Raw genomic sequence first — 21,614 nt, forward strand, 5'->3', positions numbered from 1 at the left:
CAAATGTTAAATAGTTGAGGCTTTGCAGGTCAAATGGTTTCTGTTGCAGCACAGTTATGGTAGCATGAAAGTGACTATAGACAATATGTAAACAAATGACTATGACTGTGAACATGACTATATTCCATAAAACATAATTTATAAAAACAGGCAATCAGTCAGATTTGGCCCACAGGCCTCAGTTTGCCAATCCCTGCCCTATTCTGTTCCATTGACTTTTGTGTCTCTCTTTTCTCCAGGACCATACTATTGGTTACTGTAGTAAGTCTTTAAATCACATAACATGAGTCTTTTCCTCTTCTACTCTTCTTTTCTTTAATTGTTTGGGGCATTCTACTTTCTTTGCCTTTCCATAGGAATCTGTAAGAAATTCTTCTGGGAATATACATATCAATTTGGGAGAAAATTAAGACATTAACTAAATTTTTCCCATCTTTGAACTTAATATGACTCTTTCTTTATTTGGGTCTTCCCTGATTTCTTTCGTCAGCAATTTTTTCCATCAGCGTTTTGTAATTTCCAAATATCTGGGGATTTTCCAGAAATCTTTCTAGTCATTAAATAATGACTTGCAGGTTAAGGCTTTTATGATCAGCTCTGCGTAATTTGCTTTTTAAAAATTGTTATTTTTTTTGCTGTGCTGAGTCTTCATTGCTGCATGGGCTTTTCTTTAGCTGCAGAGACTGGGGTGGGGGGTACTTTCTGGTAGAGGTGCATGGGCTTCTCATTGCAGTGACCTCTCATTTCAGAGCATGGGATCTAGGGCGCGCAGGCTTCAGTAGTTGTGGCTCCCAGGCTCTAGAGCACCGACGCAGTGTTTTGGTACATGGGCTTAGTTTCTCCACAGTATGTGGGATCCCCTGGTGTTAGTCGCTCAGTTGTGTCTAACTCTTTGTGACCCTATGAACTGTAGCCTGCCAGGTCCCTCTGTCCATGGAATTTTCCAGGCAAGAATACTGGTGTGGGTTGCCATTTCTTTCTCCAGGGGATCTTCCTGGCCCAGGGATTGAACCAGGGTCTCCTGCATTGCAGGCAATTTCTTTACTGTCTGAGCCACCAGGGAAGCCCCCGGAACCCCCTGGACTGGGGATCAAACCCATGTCTCCTGTATTGGCAGGTGAATGCTTTACTGCTGAGCCACCAGAGAAGTCCACAACTTCAGTTTTTTAAAAAATTGCTAATTTTTTTTAATGTCCCAGAATATGGCCTATCTTGATGAATATTCCATGTGCACTTGAATGTGTATTCTGCGCCTCTTGGGTGGTGTGCTTTATAAATGTCATCTGGTCAAGTTGGTTGATAGTATTGTTCAGGTCTTCTCTATCTTTGCTAATTTTCCACCTGCCTACTATAGAGAGAGGAGTGTTTAAACGTCCAGGTATATTTGTGGATTTGTCTCTGCTTCTTTTCTATCAGTTTTTGCTTCATATACTCTGGAGCTCTGGGTTCTTAGGAGCATATGCATTTAAAATTGTTGTCTTCTTGGGTATTTGCCCCAATCTTCACTATATAATTTTCCTCTTTACTGCTGGTGATTTTCCTTATTCTGAAGTCTGCTTATTCTGACACTGTAAAAGCCAATCCAGTTTTTTTTCTGATTAGAGTTTACACTATCTATCAAGTAGGTTTCTTGAAACTATCACGTTGGTTTGGTCTTTTAAAAATTAAATGTGAGAATTTCTATGTTTTAATTGGTATGAATGGACCATTGACATTTACCATGATAATTAAAATGGTTGGATTTAGTTGTGCATTATGTCATTTTCCCGTTTTCTCTCTTGTTCCTCTTTTCCTTGTGCCTGACTTCTTTTGGAATTTTTGCATATAAAAGTTTTAATTTATTTATTGGTTTTTGACCATGTAGCTTTGCATCATTTTTCAGTGGTTGCCCCAGTGATTGCAGTTTACACACTTAGCTTTTACAGTCTATTTAGTTTTAATATTTTATCACGTAAAGTAAAACACAGGAGACTTATAACCACAAATTTCCATTTATCATGTCCCTTTATCAGTCAATATCTTATGTATTACATCTATAAATACAGTATTGTAATTGTTGCTTTCAACATTCATAGGTATTTTAAAGTACGTAAGAGTAGAAAAATAGTCTGTTTTTCCTGACATTTACCCTTTCTGTTGTTCTTCCTTGATATCTTAAGTTCCACATTTCTTTCTGGGATCATGTCTCTTTAGCCAGAAGAGCTTCCTTTAGCATTTCTTTCAGAGCTGCTAAATGCAGAAATGCTAAAATTATCTTAGTTTTCTTTCTTATGAGAATGTTTCTAGTTCATCTTCATTTTGTAATACTTTTAAAATTAAGATATAGTTAATGTACAATATAGTAAATTATAGGTGTACAACAGTGATTTATGTTTTAGGTCTCCATTTATAGTTACTGTAAAATATTGGCTATATTTCCTGTGTTATATAATATATCCTGTAGCTTTAGTTTGTACATAAGTTTACACCTCTTAATCCTCTATTCCTATATTGCCCCTCCCCTCTTCCCTCTCCTGACTGGCAATCACTAGTTTGTTCTCTATATGTGAGTCTGTTTCCTTTTTGTTATATTTACTAGTTTGTTTTATTTTTTTTAGATCCACACAGTATTTACCTTTCTCTGTCTTATTTCACTTAGCATAAATACCCTCTAAATCTGTCTTAAGGTTAGTCAAGTTAGTCATCTTAAGGTTAGTTGTTGTAAATGGCAAAATTTCATTCTTTTTTATGGCTGACTAGTATTCCACTGTGGAGAAGGCAATGGCAACCCACTCCAGTACTCTTGCCTGGAAAATCCCATGGACGGAGGAGCCTGGTAGGCTGTAGTCCATGGGGTTGCAAAGAGGACTGAGCGACTTCACTTTCACTTTTCCCTTTCATTCATTGGAGAAGGAAATGGCAACCCACTCCAGTGTTCTTGCCTGGAGAATCCCAGGGACGGGGGAGCCTGGTGGGCTGCTGGTCAATGGGGTTGCACAGAGTCGTACACAACTGAAGTGACTTAGCAGCAGCAGCAAGCCATTGTTTCTGATATTATTATGAAGTCTTTAGAATTCTAGAATTCATAAGGATATATTAGCTAATATTATATTCCCAGATCGTTGACTAACCTTGCTGCTGCTGCTGCTAAGTTGCTTCGGTCGTGTCCGCCTCTATGCGATCCCATAGACGGCAGCCTACCAGGCTCCTCTGTCCCTGGGATTCTCCAGGCAAGTGACTAACCTTAGGAGCCTAATAATTAAGCAAATGACTAAGTTAATTAATAAACCATCCTTGGATACCAGAATTATATCTAAGAAATAGATGCAAAAATACTGCTCACTGAACATAATTTCGATTTACCCTCATTTCTTGGAATGGCAATATATTAACAAATATAAAGAAATATGCAATTTCACTGGATGATTATTTGCTGCTTTAGTTTTCTTAAGGTGATATGTAGTAGATGCCCTTGGAAAAACTAGCTAAATCATTCTTGCTTTTCTGTCTTTTAGTTTTCTCCCTATGTCTGGAGAAAAGAAAAGTTGGTTACGTAAAGATGATCATGAATATAATTGGCTGACTATGCTAGGCATTTTCCCGCTGTTTCTTCAGTAGCTAGAACAGTGCTGTTGACTTACACCAAAGCACACAGTTAAAGTTTGTTGAATTAACTGTGGCAGTGACAGTGAAGATAAAAACCTGAGATCAAATCCAAAATATGTTTAAAAATGTTTTAGGGGTACAACATGAAGTACCCCTTTCCCAAATTAAAAACATTTGTTTTCTGGGGTGTGGGTGAAAGTGAAGTGAAAGTGAAGTCCGCTCAGTCGTATCTGACTCTTTGTGACCCCGTGGACTGTAGCTTACCAGGCTTCTCTATCCATGAGAATCTCCAGGCAAAAATACTGGAGTGGGTTGCCATTTCCTTCTCCAGGGGATCTTCCCAACCAGGTTGGGTCTCCCTGGGTCTCCTGCATTGCAGGCAGACGCTTTAACCTCTGAGCCAGGGTATGGCATTAGGTTTCTAAGTTAGAGGAGAAGGGGAAAGCTTACAGAAAGACAAAATTCCAATAAAGAAATTACTAGGACTGGGAGCATAAGGAAAGAAGACACCAAAAGAAAAAAAAAATCCAAAAAGAGGGTTAAAATGGGTAAAAGGAAGGACAAATGAAAAGACATTTGAAAAGACATTGAATGTGATGGATAAAAGATAGCATTTTGAGATGCTGTCCTTTACCAATAAATGTTTTATTATTAGAAAAGGAACTTCCAAGGATGAGGGGACCATCAATTATCAACTATTTAAAATACTAATGATGGGTAGGATTAACATTTGGGCTTCAGACACAGATTCACCTCAACAGCCTCTCATTCTTTTTCCCCTCTTCCTTGTCCTCCTCACCTCTACTCTTTCCTTCCCTTCCCCTCAGGACTGCATGTGCACACACCCACAAAGATCAGAAAATCTGTAGAGAAATGCACCCACGCAGACATTTATACCTAGAGATACATATGGTCTGATTTAGGAGACCCATCTCCGCAGTTCATGTCCACGTGATGCAGGAAAATACACCCACAAAGAGATATCCGCAACCTTAGTTTCTACACAAAGACAACATGAAATCTAAACCTCACTTCATTAAGATCCGATATATACTGAATAAAATGTACCCAGAGTAAAATAAATATTTCAGAAATCCCTCTGTTATTTTCACATACCGTTGCACAGAGGTTCCAGCAGTTTTATGCATGCTAACTCCTGCATGTGGATCACTCTCTCTTTCCAGTTTCACGAATTAAAATCCTCTCTCTGCTTCAAGCAGCAAGTTAAATGCTGTTTTCTACATCATGAAGCTTTCCCAGATCACTTCAGCCAAATATAATCCCTCTCCTCTTTGTAGGAGACTCATATAGCAGTTTATGTGTTCCAGACACATTCTGAGCTATTCTGAGTATTTTTGTGAGTGCAGGCATGCTCAGTCATGTCCAACTCTTTGGGACCCCATGGACTGGAGCCCACCAGGCTCCTCTGTCTATGGAATTTTCCAGGCAAGAATACTGAAGTGGGTTGCCGTTTCCTTCTCAGACTGTTATTTCCTACTTTAAAGTTATCGGGATTCACTTCTGGATAAACTTTCTTGCCCCCACCCAGTGCTTTATTCTATAAACAGTCTGTAATAGATACTACTCTGAAACTCCAATACTTTGGCCACCTGATGCACAGAACTGACTCATTTGAAAAGACCCTGATGCTGGGAAAGATTGAAGGCAGGAGGAGAAGGGGATGACAGAGGATGAGATGGTTGGATAGCATCACCGACTCAGATCGATTCTCCTTTGTTCCTTGTGTTCCTGAATTCTTAACTTCTGTTTATAGACCACTGTCTAAGTTAGGTCATGGCCAGCGATGGTCAAACTCACCTATTACAGGAGGACTTTTTTAATAAGAGTTGCTTTAGATTTGACACAGCAAGCCCACTTTTGGTTATATATCTGAAAGAAACAAAATCACTATCTCTCAGCAGTATCTGAACACCCATGTCCATTGCAGTATTATTTTTTAACAACCAAGACTTGGAACAATTTAAGCATCTGTTGGCAGGTGAATGGATATAGAATATGATATCACGGAATATTTCTCAGCCATAAAAAAGAAGGAAATCCTGCCATTTGCAACAATACAATGGCTGAGTGAACCATATCTCTAGACAGAGAATGACAGATACTATGTGATCTTACTTATGTATGGAATCTAAAAATAAATGACCAGACTCGTTCAGAGAATAGATGGGTGGTCAGGGAGAGGGAGTGGGGGAAATGGATGAAGACGATCAAGAGGTACAGAATTCGTTATAAGATTAATAAGTTCTGGAGGAAGTATAGTGATAAGTATAGAATAAGTGATAAGTATAGAATAAGTTCTGATGTATGTATAGTGTGGTGAGTGTAGTTAACAATTTTATGTGTCTGCAAGTTGCCAAAAGAGTAGATCTTAAAAGTTCTTATTTCAGGAAACAAATGTCTAAGTGAGGTGATGCACGTTAACTAAACTTATTGTGGTAACCATTTCCCAGTGCCTGCATGTAACAAACCATTGTATTGCTGACCTCGCCTTAACTCCTACAGTGTTATGTGCCAGTTGCGTATCAATGAAACGGGGGTAGGAGGAAGAACGTTGCTCTCTGGAGACCCGTTGCTCCCAAATGCACACCCAAAGCCCAGTGTTCTGTTGCTTGAGAATTTTTTTGACCCTTATTGAATACATAGGTTGCAAGACCCTGCTCATAGAGATTCTGATTCATTAAGTCTGGGATGAGGCCAGGAAATCTATATTTTGACAAGCCTCCCAGTAATTCTGATGTAAGGCCAGGATTGGGAGGCAGTGAAACAGATGGCTGGTTCAAGTTTCTGTCACAGAATCCTTGGGACACGTTGGGTAGGCAAGTGCTGCCCTCTGGTGCCTCTATCTGCTTACTACACTTCTGCATAGCGAAGTGACTGGTGTGGAGCCCTGGTGGTCTTGCTGATATTTCTCTGAGGCTTCCTGTCTAACTCCCTGTCCAACACTTGGGCATTAATAAAAATGCTAGTGTCTAAAAATGTTGCTTCTGAATGGCAGTAGCTGTGCCTCTCTGTCCCCATCACCTGAGACATCTAAAGATGTTCACTAGTGTTTTCTGAGAATGAAGCAGCAAAGCTCCTTCATAAGGCTTGTGTGGAGGGACAAAATCACACTAATGTCCTGTGAGGATTTTTCTTTATTGGGCTATGATATGACCCATGTTGCATGTGAATCAGTAATCCCGAACAGTTTCCTGAAGAAATTCTACTGTTATAACTGTGGCACTATAGGCTTATTATGAGAGCAGGGTCCTGCTTTGGCAAGTTTTTTCGAAACAGACAAATCTGAATCCTTTGCAGTTGTGTAGCCCTCCCCACAGGACTCTGTGTAGAGTCCACAGAGGCCTTTGAGGTACTTCATCTTCCTTGTTTGCCATTTACGGTAAACCGTGTGGCAGGAAGGGCAAATGTGACGATCCATGTCCACATCATCAAAAATGACTGTGTGTTCATTATGCAAATATGCCCTTGTTTAGGAAGACGCTGATCCCTCTGTCCCATCCACATAAGCACCCTCTGTCAGTAGGTACCAGATCAATAAATAAGCCTGTACTAAAGGTCTGGTCTGCAGAAAGGTATAAGGTGGTCTTCAGCTCTGCGTCCTCAGCGCTGAGATGGAAGAGCAAGGCCTGGGTAAGTTGCAGTAGAGGAGTCTGTAGCAGATGGTTTTAATGGCCTAGTGGGATGATGGTGGCCGTGGATTATCTTTAAGGTAAATAGTATACAGGTTGGAGCTGGTACCAAGTTTCCCAAATTTGATGATTTTGTCTGGGGCAAAGAGGCTAATGGGAGACCGAGCGAAGTTGCAGCAGCTGCTGCAGGAAGCAGGAGTGGGTTGGGGAGGAGGTGGAGTGTCGTGTGCACCTCCTCTTTGTCCCATTGGGTCCTGGGGATGTCTGAAAGTGTGACACCCGACGCTGCACCTATAAGCCTGACAGAAGTTTGTTAATTACCCAGGTTCATAGCCCGGGGTGGGGGCGGGCCCTGAGCACCACACAGTGCTACACTGGGTCAGGTTAACGGGAGACTGAGAGCGCTTGCAGCAGCACAGAGCAGGACGCATGAGCTTGGTTGGGGAGGAATAATGACAACTGTAAAAAATTCAAGTGTCTTTTTAGGTATCTTGACTTGCTGCTAAAAAGCCGATGCAAGCTGCTTTTTTAACTGATTATTGATAACCTGTCATTTGGGCTTCCTGGGTGGCTCAGATGGTAAAGAATCCACCTGCAATGCAGGAGACCTGCATTTGATCCCTGGGGGGAGGATCCCCTGGAGGAGGGAATGGCAACCAATTCCAGTATTCTTGCCTGGAGAATTCCATGGACAGAGGAGCCTGGCAGGCTACAGTCCATGGGGCTGCAAAGAGTCGGACACGACTGAGCGACTAACACATATACACAACCTGTCATTCAGTTCTCCTTAATTGGAAATGTCTTCTCATTCCTGTATTACGGAATTTGTAAGTTTAGGAAAAATGTTGAAATGGCTCAAATTCATCCCATTTTCAGGGTGAGACACTTCTTAAATTATCTTAAATTTAAGGATCTATTTTGTTTTTATTTTTTTCTGTGAAAAAGGACATTGAAGAAAAATATTCAGTAATCTGTTTCTTTGCCAAATTATTTTCAGAATATTCTTCCTTATAGATAGCAAAAAATTTCCTCATGCTAATGATTGTTTTTTTAAGCTTTTTTAAAATTGTGGTAAAATGTATACAGCATGAACTGTACTCTTTTAACCACCTTAAATGTACATCAGTAACACTAAGTATATTCACAGTGCTCTGCAGCCATCTCCAGTATCTGTTTTCATCATCTCATACAGAAATTTCGTACCCATTAAATAACACCTTACACCCTTTTTTCCCAGCTCCTAGTAATGCTGGTTCTTGGTCAACCCTTTTTTAAAGTTTTGGCTGTGCTGGATCTTTGTTGCTGGGCACAGTCTTTGTCTAGCTGTGATGAGCAGGGGCTGTTCTCTAGTTGTGGTGTGCAGGCTTCTCACTGTGGTGGCTTCTCTTGTTGTGGAGCATGGGCTCTAGAGCACTTAGTAGTTGCAGCTATTGGGCTCTAGACGTGGGCTCAGTAGTTGTGGTACGTGGGCTTAGTTGCCCGCTGCCATATGGAATCTTCCCGGACTGGGGACTGAACTCATGTCCTTGCATTGGCAGGCAAATTCTCAACCACTGGACCACCAGGAAAGTCCTGATTCAACTCTTAATAAGGTGGATTTTTGATTGTGAATTAGTTTTTGTCTTTGAAACTAGATTTTTAAGTGACTTGAGAGCAGGCAGGTAATATAACTCAAATGTCTTTGTACCTCTGAGACTGGGCAGCTTAGGGATGAACACAGATTGCTGGCTCACCACACCTGTTCACTGGTAGATTGAATGCTGGAGGAAGGACCAAATAGCTTCTTCAGAGATTTTGAGCCTGGGAATTTGGGGGCTATGGGACCATTCTCATCAGGGCAAGAACTTCTTAGGAAATTCAGAAATCCTGGAGTCTTGGAGGCATATCACAATGTTGACAGGGATCATGAGGTTAACATTAATATGCAAATCAGTGAACATGGGGTTGGTGGGTACTAAGATTGAACAGAAACAAACTTGATGTGCCTAAAGGTGTTCAGATTCAGAGTTTCATAAACATTTCAGCCAACCACTTCAGCCATGGTGGATTCAACCTAAGAGCCCAAGTTTGTGGTCCTTAGTCTTGCCAGTAACTCACCTCCATGAGTGGATACTCCACAGGATACTACTGAGATCTGTAAGGGCCATTCTGGAAAACCAAGCTCCAGAAGTGAGCCTCATTGATGTTTCTCCTTGGAAGGCACTGTTTACAGTTTCTTCTCATCCATCAAAAGCTTGATCACACAGACTGGGAGGACTCCTTTAAGTCTCAGAAAGTTATTTAAAAGAACAGAAGCTATGTCCTTTTCTTGCCACAGTAGTCACAGTCCTTTTCATGACTGCCCACCTATTGCCTGTGACATCAAACTTCACTGTCCAAGACTTAATAGGATAACGTATACACTGTTGTCTTGTGTGTTTCCTAGTTATATTCTCAGAACAGTGATATATATAGTTCATGGAGTTCATCTGACCAATCCACTATCTCTCTTTTAGGGCACACAGTGTACATAAAGACTCAGTTATCTGGGGATAGACGCCAGACTGTTATCTGAGAGCTGAAGTCTGAGCCATCAGGATAGAGAGAATAGAGAGGGCATGAAGGAGTATTTGCTTCCTGTGACTTGGCATCTTTAGGCTTAGGCTCTGCAACCCATGTAGTCAACCAGACACCCTCACCTTAACATGGTGTCACATGAGCTTCTCCTAGACAAGTGAAGGTCTGTGATGCCATGCTTGACTTAGGAAACAGGAGGGCTTTGTGATGCAGTCTGCTGGTTTGATTCTATGCTCTGTGAGGCAGAGACAATAGGTCCACAATTTGGAGGTGTTAGGCTCTAAGACCCTTAAAGCCTAGGAAGCCTAGGAAGAGGGATGACTAGTAAGGTTTAGATTATGTTGAGCCCTACTTTTATTTTGTGGGATGTTGGATATCCCTTTTACGCTTATGGCTCCATCATTATTATTGCATTAATTATTTGGCAAGTGAAAAAAACCCACCAAGATGTAAAGTTGGGACCTAAGAGGAACTGCTGCCGGGTAGGGAAACGCTATGACCATGACTGAACCAATTACGCCTCAGACAAGGTTTTATCCCTTCACTGTCTCTCCTTACCCTTACCCCTGCTTTTTTGTTTTAAATGGAGGAAGTTTCCTGACTGGATCCCAGTACAGCTTCAGATTTGGGTGATCCTTTCAGCTGGTGGACTTTTAGAACCTTGGGTGGCTAAAGTCCTTTGTCTACTAGACCACCCGTCCTTGATTCCATTTCCCCCTTTCCCTTGTCTTATTCTAATTTCCCACAGAACTTGTTCAGGGAATGGGGGTGGAGGTATGGAGTGTGAAGAGCTTTGAAATGAATCAGAAATAAGAAGAGAAAGGAAATGATGGGATGAAAAAGGTAGAGCAGGGAAAAAGGTAGCAGAATGTATAGAATTGAAACAGAAGAAGTTTGGGAAATATTTGCAGGTTTTGTCTCTGTTTAGACATGAAAAGAAGAGGGTGCCCCAGCTTCACACTCTCTTTTGTCTTTAAGCGTCACCAGAAAGTCAAACAAAGGGCTAAAGAGAAAACACCAAGAGGTAAAGTCCCAGTCTCTGCTCTGACTTCCCTCCTCTGGGGGTGAGACTTGCATGGACCCTGGCCCTCAGTGACCCCTGGTGCCAGGCGCTGGATGCTCTAACCATTGCTCCAATTCCCCAAGTTGACAGATCCTCCCAGAAGACTTTTTGGGTGGGAAATGAGAACCTGGGAATGTTCCAAATTCTCCACCTTTCCACTGAGAGTGAAGAGGAAGTAGGGGAGACATCCTCAAGTGTGTCATTTACTAGTTTTATGACCCTGTAGAGGTCATTTCATCTCTGAGTCTTGTTATCCATAAAATGGGCATCTGATGATGCTGTCTTACTCATAGTGTGGTTGTGAAGATAAATGAGAGTAGGTCTAGGAGAGCACATCATACCTGGTTAAGTTGTGCCCAGATGTGCCCTCAGAGTGCTGACTGGGGAAGGGGGTTGTCTGCAGTCTCCTGCCATTCAAGGCTTTTAGATTCCTGTAGGATGTCCCTGAATCCCCTCTTGTTCTGTGTAACACTGTCTCCTGTTTCCTCAGCTAGGAGACATTCCCGGAAAGAAGCTGACAAGCTGCGGGAGCTGCTCTCGCTCATGCGAAGGTGATCTGTTGCTCTTTGCAGAATCCCACCTCCCAGCGTGGCCTGTGGTGATTTCTGTGTTTGGTCTGGGGCAGGGTTGGGCAGAAGGAGAATGGCTGAGAGGAAGCCAGACACAGGGAGCCTGGAGCCCTGGGTGAGAGTTGCTGGAGGAGAGGGTGGGGTCAGATGTCTCAGTGGAGAGTGGTCTTCCAGCTGTGCTCTGGGCAAGGCTCACAAAGGTGCTGGAAGTCAGGATTTGACAGAATGTTACTCTGTGGGTTTTCTCCCAACCATGAGACAAGTTACCCAGTCAGGAGAATGGATAGTTAAGTGCATAAACAAGTCATCATTTTCATATTCTCTTTATAGCCACACCCTTTCAAGGGCAGACCCCTGGACCCTGCTGACATTACCTCTTCTGGTTCTGTCTTGAGGGAGGCCAGTTCCTGGGACAACCCTCAGGCAGGAGCTTGTCATGCTATCCCCTCCTTAAGAGCTCTGCAGAATGAGAAATTGGCTCTTGAGAGATGTGTGCATCTCCTAATCCCCAGAATGCAGAGCTCCCACAGGCCTTCCATGGCCTGAAGCGAGGCTGACTCCAGGTTCTACCTGGTGACGTCTCTGGTGCTGCCCCATCAGCTAACCGTTGGCTCCCCGACCTGCCTGGTTCCCTTCTCCCATTTCAGCTTCTCAGCACAGGTCAACAGAGAGCTCACCCACCTCCCAGTTTCTCAAGGCCCTGTGTTCCCACCAGTTGTCTGAGACTTTGTCCAGTTTAGCTAGCCCTGACCTGCTGAATGCTTCTACAGAAAAGCAGTGGCAATAACAGCATGGGGGTAGAAAGCAAGAGCTGACAGGTCTGTCTCAGGCCACACACTGGCAAAGAGGCAGATGTTACTGCGTCAGTAACAAATGATTGCCATGCTTCCCTTCCCAGCCATGGCTGGCTTCCTCAGGAAGGGAGTGTGCGGCGGCTCCTGTGTGCAGACCCCTGCTGCCAAATCTGCAATTCTGTGGCTCTGGAGATTCAGCAGTTGATATCGTGTGAGACTACGCTGCCCACCGCTACCTCATCGGGGCCATCACAGGGCTCCTCTTGCCTAGAGGTTTTGTCCATGTCTAGACTGAAGCGACTTAGCAGCAGCAGCAGCAGCAGCAGTCTCTCTTTTGATCAGGAGTCCCTGCCCTTCAAACAGCTTTCACTTCCATCAGCAACCCGCACAGTGTCACAAGTAACAAATCAGAAATCTGTAACCCAGTCAGCTGCCAAGTCAGCCACTAAGCCAGCTACCAAGTCTGCCAGTGCAATCAGCATCCGCCAATACTGGGCTGGTCACCAGCAGCTGAGGCAGGAATGTCGAGGGTCAGAGTTGCCCTTGGATGCAGGAGCTGTGTCCTTTGTGAGCCTTGAAAAGCCTAGGATTCCTGTGAACCAGCATGTCAAGAAGAAGAGCAAATCTGAAGGTATTCTGAAGAAACAAGGTCAGGAGCCTTTGAAAATCTGCTTCCGTTTCTTTCCCTGAACACGAAGCTCACAAACTTAAATACCCTACTACCTTGATTCCCTTCGTCTAATGTTCCCGTCTCCCCCAGTCGCTGATATATCTTTAAGTATTTGTATGTAATGCATGCATTTCTATCTATATCTGAGTGTTCCCGAGGTTTTGGAAGATTCCTGTGGCAGCTTATGTCATACCACCCCCAAATTTTCCAATCCTGGGTGGAAACACTACCATTTCTTTCATCATGAATGCTACCTCTAAGGCATCTGTTGAAAAGATGGGCTTTTATCTCCCCTGACCTGAGGTTCATGGGAGGTAAGCCAGTCTACCCAAACTTTCTGTTTTTGAAGGATCCACTGCGGACCCTGTGCAAATATCACTGCAAAGAAATCCCAAACCCTGTGATCCTGGCTCTACCCTCTTCCACATTTCAGTTAGTAAGTCGTCTCTGTCCACTGCTTGGGGGATGCACTGAGGCCTCAGTGTGCTGGCCACAGCAGAACACAGCTGTCTTTCCTTGGTTCCTCTTTTCTGCACATTGAGTCCCTGGTCTACTCCTAAACATCGTGCCCCCAAAGGCGAGCCTGATCTCTTTTTTTTCCCCCAATGATTTATTAATCTCCAGACTGTCTGAAATTTCCTCTACCTCAGTTAGAGCCACGTTCTTCCCACCCTCCTGAATTTGGGCTTCTTCATTTTTCTATCAGTGAGCCTCTATCAATATCCCATTTTTGACTGTGGTCAAGTGGAAAGCCTTGCATTGGCACTTCTGCTTCAGTGGCAGCTCCAGCTTCCGTGGGGCTTGCTAGCTGTTTCCCAGAGATCTCTGTAGATGTAGCAAACCCTACAGCCTAAGTCCTGAGATGTGTTGAAGGCTATGTCCTGAGACCCAGGGGCCTACCTGTTTGGAGAAGTCCCTTTAAAAATCCTCAGGAGCCAAGGTTGTATTTTTATGGAGCATGCCCCGAGCTGCTGGAGTGCCACCTTTAGAAGTGGTTTATTTGGCAATTTAATTTACCATTGCTGGGGTCTGCCCCAGAAGATCCAGCAGTCCCTCCAGTTGCTCCTTTCCCCTGATGACCAGCAGCCTCTGTCCCAGGGTAGCTCAATGACCAGCATGAGAGTCCCCTAGCCTGCAGACCTGGAGACCTGAGGGGATAGTGACCTCTTCTGATCTGTTGTGGCCAGCAGGGCCAACCCATAGTTGCTTGTCCAGGCCATGGCGATGTTGTAGAGCCATCTTGCCTAAAGATGTGAGAAAATCTGCTAGGGGATTGTCCCTACCCACATCTGTTGGAACATCTGCAGTGGTTGGAACCTCAATCACTGGGTCCATAGAATTGCAGGGCCCCTGGAAGCAGCTCAGTTCCCCGCACCCCAGAAAATAAGCCTCTAGACACAGAGGCAGCAGTCAGTCCCTACATGGATCAGGAAGTGATACCCTGAATACTGTCAGGCCTGAACCAGCAGCAGTAAGCCTCCACAGATGCTGTTACCAATCACTTTGTTTAGATATCTCCCTGCACCAGCAGGGAGAGTAGGGACACAGGGAAACTCAAAGCTTCAGAGAGCCACAGAGAAGGGGTGCAGTACCATATCTCTCTCCATCCAGAGAGACCATTTGCTCTGGCAGGGTTCTAGGAGGGACACTTTCAAGTTGAACCCCCAAGAGCCCCTGACTTCTCAAATGTATCTCCAGGATCTTTCTCAGGTAAAATTTTAGTTTGGCCAGGATGGTTGCCTTGAGTGAGTAGGGACTAGCAAGGTTCTGTCTGGATCTGTAGAGCCTCCATCTCCAAACTCCCCCTTGTCCGTACCTTCACCAGCATCTCCCTTACCTTGAGTTCCTAGAGCATCCTCTAAGATTCTTTGGGACCAAAGGACTAGATGAGAATGGTCTGTAAGGCTGTTAGAGCAAGGTGAATGACCTCAAAGAAGCATTCCCGCGAATGCCATGTCTGGAAGTGTTCAGGGCTTAAAGGGCCAGACCTTGCAGGACCAATTTGCTGTTCCACAGTTTGCGTTTAAAGGACCCACATATTTTTCAGATCCAAACTTTGCAGGGCCAAAATTTATAGGGCCACCCTTTCTGGGGGTAAGAGCTGCAGGGTCTGGTAAAGACAGCTCATACTCACAAGAGCCCTATCCTTCCAGAAGCTGTAGAAGCCGACCTGGGAAATAAGCTGAAGCATTTTACACACGGGATTAACCCTGACACGAAAGGTCAAGGGCATAAGGAATGCATTCTCCGCTGTAAGGATGAGAAAGCGGCCAAAACCAAGACAAAAAAGGCTGAGAAGAGTCCACCTTCCACCAAACGCCCCATGAATGGAGCTAAGTTGGAGAAGGAGGAGGGCTTCTTTGACGCACTCCAGTGCCTGGACAGTGAGTTCCAGCGACAGTCCGTGCAGTCTGGTCAGTCCTGTTTCCTGCCCTTCTCCAGTGGCAGCTCCAAGGGCAGTCCTCTGCTGACTCGTGCCACTCAGCCAGAAAATCCATCCCATGTTTCAATTTGCACCTCAGCAAAAGGCACTTGTCTACCCCAGGAGAGTACCCAGTCCAGGAAGAAGGAGCTCAGAGGTTCCCAGACTTCTGCATCCTCCTGAAAAGGCTGTCATCATCATTTCCATTAATAATCTGGTGAGGCAGGACTCTCTCCAAATAAACTCTATACCTTTAAGCAAAGAACCACCTGTTTGTGCCTCCTTGTTTTCAGTGTGGTATGTGATGGAGAGAGTAGAGGAGTTAGATCATACACCCCATGTAGTATAGGAGCTTAAACCCATTTCACAGGTAGGTAAGCATTCCACCTGACTCTTCCAGCTCCACCTTGGACTGTGGATAGAGGGACCTGAGCACAGAAGGAAGACCCGTATTTAAGGTACACTGGAGGTAAAGATCATGCTTGACTTCTCTCCTGGCTTCCCTGCTGACTTTGAGCCCCAGAGGAGCAAACTGTGCATGATGATAGTACAAGAAGTGATAGCTGGGAATCCAGGGCATTTTTGGCACAGTTTGTTGATAACTACTATATATTCCCATAATCTGGAGGGAAGACTTTTAGAGGAGTGTTGCAGTGCCTCTTCTTTGAGGAGGTGCTTTGTGTTTATCAAAAGCACATAGCTAATATGACAGATGTCAGAAGCAAACTATAGAATCTCCCCTCTCTGCGCCTTGTTGTTATTGATTGGAGTTTTTTTTTTTTTTAAGAGGTTACCTGTCTGGGAGCTTGCTATAGTTCTCTTGCCTCTTTGACCCTCATTGCCTTTCAGTTGCATGGAATAAATGCCTCCTAGAATGAAAATCAGTTGATGATAATGTCCCCAAAGAGTCACAATAAAAATGACTTTGAGAATCATCTTACATTCAACAATTAAAATATTTGAGTACTTACTGCATGCCAGAAACAATGTCAGACACAGCAGTCACCTAAACACAGGCCTCGCCTCCATGGAGATCATTATCTTATGCGGTAGACAGTCTCACATGCCCAAATTGTCTAATCAGAACTGTATATACTTGGATATCCAGTATTTATTTCAGAAATGAACTGATTCCTCATACCACCACCACCACCCAATCACACATACCAGACCTGCTCCCACATCAGTTAATGGCACCTTTCTCTTGCTAGTTGTTGAGGCCAAAATATTGGTGCCATCCGTGACTTTTGCTTCTAAAAAGCCTGCTTTTGGTCTATCAATAAATCCTGTTGTTTCTACCTTCAAAATTCAAAACACAATTCCTTCTTGTCTCCTCTGCTGCTACCAGTAGCAGTAGTTTCATAATCTTCTGCTTCTTCCTGAAACCATACCCCCAGCCGTCTATTGTCCACACAGTGCACATGGAGGGCCCTGGCTGGAGAAAGAGAGAGAAATGGAGAGAGATGTATAACGATGGGACCAGGTGAGGTCACTAAAGGAATGAGTATACATGAAGGAGAGGTCTAAAGACTGGGCTCTGGGATAGTCCCGTGTTAGGAGACTGGGAAGAAAAGGAGGAACAAGTACACAGAGGAAACAGAAAAGCAGAAGCCAGGGAGGAAGGAGGAAATCTGGAAGAGCGTGGCGTCCTGGCATATTACAAGGAGAAAGTGATCAGCTGCAATAAAAGTTGTGAACTGGCCAAGTAAGATGAGGATGCAGAGTTCCCATCAGAGCAACACTAATGGCCTTGAGAAAAGCACACTCACCTGTGATGGAGGTGAAGGCATAACTGGAGTGGATTCAAGAGCGAATGAAACAAGAGTAATTGGTGATAGCAAGTGCAATCAGTTCCTTCAAAGAGGTTTGTTCCATGGAGGTGCAGACAAATGGGGAGAAGGCTGTAGATAAACCCCAGAGAGTGTCTTTATATTTTAAAAATGAGAGACATAACATGTTGGATGTTGAGAGAAAGGATGAAATCAAGGAGAGATAAACTGATGATGTGGGGAAAACTGCCGGAGCCATGAGGTGGTTGTAGAGGTGAGGAGATGGCAGTGAATGTCCAAGTCCAGGAGACGATCTTGGAGAAAACAGGCACTTTGCTGGTGGTTAGTAGAGAGAAGGAAGCATTGAGGTGAGACTTTGTGTATTAAGAGGAGAAAGGTTGCTGTCACATGTAGTGGAGTTTGGGCAACGACTCAAAAGGGTAGGTGAGGAGCTGGAAAGGTACCGTGGCTGGGGGTGGAAGGAGTGGTATGGAGAGCCAAAGCTGAAGTAGAGTAGAGGCAGATTCTGGAAGTTACCGCAGCAAGTTTCTGTCAGGGCCTGAGGATCTGGTGGTCAACTGAGGGCGAGGTGAATATGGAAAGGTGGTGGTGGTTGAACATATTTTTGGAACACGAGCACTAAGGAAAGATCACAGAGAAACTCTAGACGCCCAGAACATGAGGAAAAGGATGGGCCTAGGGACACAGGAAGGGGGCAGGTGTGGTATCCTAGTGTTCAGAGACCAGGGAGTTTCGGGGGCTGGAGGAGGGAAATAGGAAGCAGAAAAAGGCTGCCCTGAGCGGATGGGAGGGGACTCTGTTCTGGACACTTCATTTCTCTCAGAAGGCGGCACCTCTGCATTCCCCACCTCTGACCTACCAGAGGGAAGAAGAAAGGCAGAAAGGGCTGTGGCCTCCTCATGGTGTGGTATGAGGGCTGTGGGATGCCCTGCCTCACTGATTCTGAAGGAAATTCAGGATGGTTCCACATACCACAACCAGCAGCGGTGGCAGGAGTCTCCTCGGATAGGACCCAGTACTTAGCACAGTGTGTCCACTGCCAGCTGGATGCAGAAAAGGCAGGATGGGAAGAAGCATGAGTGTGTCCCTCCTCTGAATGGTGACTCTGTGTCTAAGGGGTGGCAGCCCAGCCCCTATTGTGGCCCCCAGGGCGAGGAGGCACAAGGCCCAGGCCAGCTGAACCACATCTTCCAGAGTTTTCCTAAAGCATCCCCAAAGGTCATAAGAGGTCTTGTGACAGGCAGATCCTCCCTTCCTGGTGGGAGTTGGGCTGAGAGCCACGTAGGAGGATGCGCAGGAGAAAGAATGTGACTTGGAAAGGTCAGGTGGGAAGCAAGGTTAATGTGCACACATTTTGGCTGAGGTGGAGCAGGCCCTTCCCTTGGTGCCCTGCAGGCTTCCTAGTGCCTCAGCAAATTCCTGTTATGGGTATTTCAGAAAACTGACCATCATGACTGTGTGTCTCTTGTACCTGCTCGCTTCATCCTAGCAGGAAGGTTATTGCTGAGCTCCAGAGTGAATGTTTGAGGCTTCATCTTGTTCTTGCTCAGTCCTGTCATGCCAGCCTCTTGCCAGCAGGGGACCAGGACTCACGGAACTGGAGCTGAAACTCCCTGCCCTGCTCAAATCCCCAGTCTGTTGGAGACGCTCAGACTCAAGGGCTTAGTTATGTCTGTTCAACCACGCAATTTCTAGTCCCTCTCCTCTGTGAGTCTTTGAGTAAATATCCCTGCCCCTAAATTCCTACATCCTCTGAATCATCCTCCTTCCATGGCCTCATTTCTATCCTTGACTAACTTTATCATCGCCACTGTGTCCAGGCTCAATCTCTGCAAAGATGATTAAAAATGTATGGACATGGTAGTGGAAAAAAGCATGTTACAAAAGTATCCATGCTATAGTCTCATATAAAAATATGAATAGACTTAAAGAGCAGTTTTAGGTTTGCAGAATATTAAGCAGTATATTGTCACCCTGCTTATTTAACTTATATGCAGAGTACATCATGAGAAACGCTGGACTGGAAGAAACACAAGCTGGAATCAAGATTGCCGGGAGAAATATCAATAACCTCAGACATGCAGATGACGCCACCCTTGTGGCAGAAAGTGAAAAGGAACTAAAAAGCATCTTGATAAAAGTGAAAGAGGAGAGCGAAAAAGTTGGCTTAAAGCTCAACATTCAGAAAACGAAGATCATGGCATCTGGTCCCATCACTTCATGGGAAATGGATGGGAAACAGTGGAAACAGTGTCAGACTTTATTTTTTGGGGGGCTCCAAAATCACTGCAGATGGTGATTGCAGCCATGAAATTAAAAGATGCTTACTCCTTGGAAGGAAAGTTGTGACCAAGCTAGATAGCATATTGAAAAGCAGAGATATTACTTTGCCAGTAAAGTTCCAACATGGTCAACATAGCCAAGGTATGGTTTTTCCAGTAGTCATGTATGGATGTGAGAGTTGGACTGTGAAGAAAGGTGAGGGCCGAAGAATTGATGCTTTTGAACTGTGGTGTTGGAGAAGACTTGAGAGTCCCTTGGATTGCAAGGAGATCCAACCAGTCCATTCTAAAGGAGATCAGCCCTGGGATTTCCTTGGAGGGAATGATGCTGAAGCTGAAACTCCAGTACTTTGGCCACCTCATGTGAAGAGTTGACTCATTGGAAAAGACTCTGATACTGGGAGGGATTGGGGGCAGGAGGAGAAGGGGACGACAGAGGATGAGATGGCTGGACGGCATCACTGACTCGATGGACGTGAGCCTGAGTGAAGTCTGGGAGTTGGTGATGGACAGGGAGGCCTGGCGTGCTGCGATTCATGGGGTCGCAAGAGTCGGACGTGACTGAGCGACTTAACTGAACTGAACTGAAGCAGTATGTAGAGAGTTCTCATATATTATACCTCCTCATCCTTGGTCACATACGCAGTTTCCCCTATTGCTAACATCTTTTATTTAGCGGTGTACATTTGTTAAAATTGATAAGACAATACTGATTTTATTATAAACTAACATTCATAGTTTATGTTAGGGTTCACTCTTTGTGTTATACCTGATATGGGTTTTGACTAATGTATAATGACATACATTCACCATTACAGTATCAGAAGAGTTTCATTGCCCTAAAAATTCCATTTGTTCCACCTATTCATCCCTTTCTCCCTTCCCCCCAAACCCTGGCAACCATTGATCTTTTTTTTTAAATGAAAAAATTTATTTGTTTAACTGTGTTGGCGTTTAGTTGCTGTGTACCAGATCTTCGTTGCGACCTGTAGGATCTCTTGTTGAGTTGGCATGCGGGCTCTGTAGTTGTGGCACACAGGCTCAGCAGTTGTAGCATGCAGGCCTAGTTGCTCTGTGGCATGTGGGGTCTTAGTCCCCTAGACAGAGATGGAACCTCTGTCCCTCGCATTCCAAAGTGAACTCTCAACCATTGCATTACCAGGGAGGTCCCTTTCAAATGTTTTTAATTTTGTATTGGAGTATAGTTGATTAACAATATTCTGTTAGTTTCAGGTATACAGCAAAGTGATTCTGTTATAAATGTATCTATTCTTTTTCAAATTCCTTTCCCATTTAGATTAATACAGACTATTGAGCTGAGTTCCCTGTGCTACGCAGTAGGTCCTTGTTGGTTATTTTAAATTTTACTTATTTTAAATATAGCATGTCAACCCCAACTCCAATTCATCCCTCACCTCCTTTCACCCCAAGAACCATGAGTTTGTTCTGTAAGTCTATGAGTGTGTTTCTGTTTTGTAGATGAGGTCATTTGTGTGTGTGCACAAGATAGATTCTGCATGTAAGTGATATCATATGATATTTATCTTTCTCTATCTGACTTACTTTGCTTAGTATCAAAATCTATAAGTCCATCCATGTTAGTGAAAATGGTACTGTTTCTTTCTATTTAATGGATGAGTAATATTCTTTTATATGTATGTATCTTCAGTTCAGTTCAGTCGCTCAGTCGTGTCCGACTCTTTGCGACTCCATGAACTGCACCACACCAGCCTCTCTGTCCATCAGCAACTCCCAGAGTGCACCCAAACCCATGTACACTGAGTCAGTGATGCCATCCAACCATCTCATCCTCTGTCGTCCCCTTCTCGTCCTGCCCTCAATTTTACCCAGCATCAGGGTCTTTTCGAATGAGTCAGCTCTTGGCATCAGGTGGCCAAAGTACTGGAGTTTCAGCTTAAACATCAGTCCTTTCAATGAACACTCAGGACTGATCTCCTTTAGGATGGACTGGTTGGATCTGCTTGCAGTCCAAGGGACTCTCAAGAGTCTTCTCCAACACCACAGTTCAAAAGCATCAATTCTTCGGTGCTCAGTTTTCTTTATAGTCCAACTCCCACATCCATACATGACTACTGGGAAAACCATAGCCTTGACTAGACGGACCTTTGTTGCCAAAGTAATGTCTCTGTTTTTGAATATGCTGTCTAGGTTGATCATAACTTTCCTTCCGAGGAGTAAGCATCTTTTAATTTCATGGCTGCAATCACCATCT

At 44.2% G+C, this 21,614-nt stretch overlaps 1 protein-coding gene across 2 annotated transcripts in view; it reads left to right on the forward strand.

Moving 5' to 3' along the window:
• LOC138433503 (protein SPATA31F3-like) overlaps positions 1–21,614 on the forward strand; it is a 181,449-nt gene that overhangs the window by 46,867 nt on the left and 112,968 nt on the right. Inside the window, exons 2-4 of one of the 2 annotated variants that reach the window (XM_069576277.1) lie at positions 11,345–11,405; positions 12,322–12,848; positions 15,041–15,571. The exons of the other annotated variant lie outside the window; for it this stretch is intronic. Coding sequence (XP_069432378.1) covers positions 11,345–11,405; positions 12,322–12,848; positions 15,041–15,492 — 1,040 coding nt within the window. The 3' untranslated portion in view covers positions 15,493–15,571. Of the gene's footprint in view, positions 1–11,344; positions 11,406–12,321; positions 12,849–15,040; positions 15,572–21,614 lie in introns of those variants that run through there. 2 annotated transcript variants of the gene reach the window in all.

Source organism: Ovis canadensis, chromosome 2 (genome assembly GCF_042477335.2).
Source record: "Ovis canadensis isolate MfBH-ARS-UI-01 breed Bighorn chromosome 2, ARS-UI_OviCan_v2, whole genome shotgun sequence".
In the NCBI taxonomy this organism is placed as follows: Eukaryota; Metazoa; Chordata; class Mammalia; order Artiodactyla; family Bovidae; genus Ovis; species Ovis canadensis.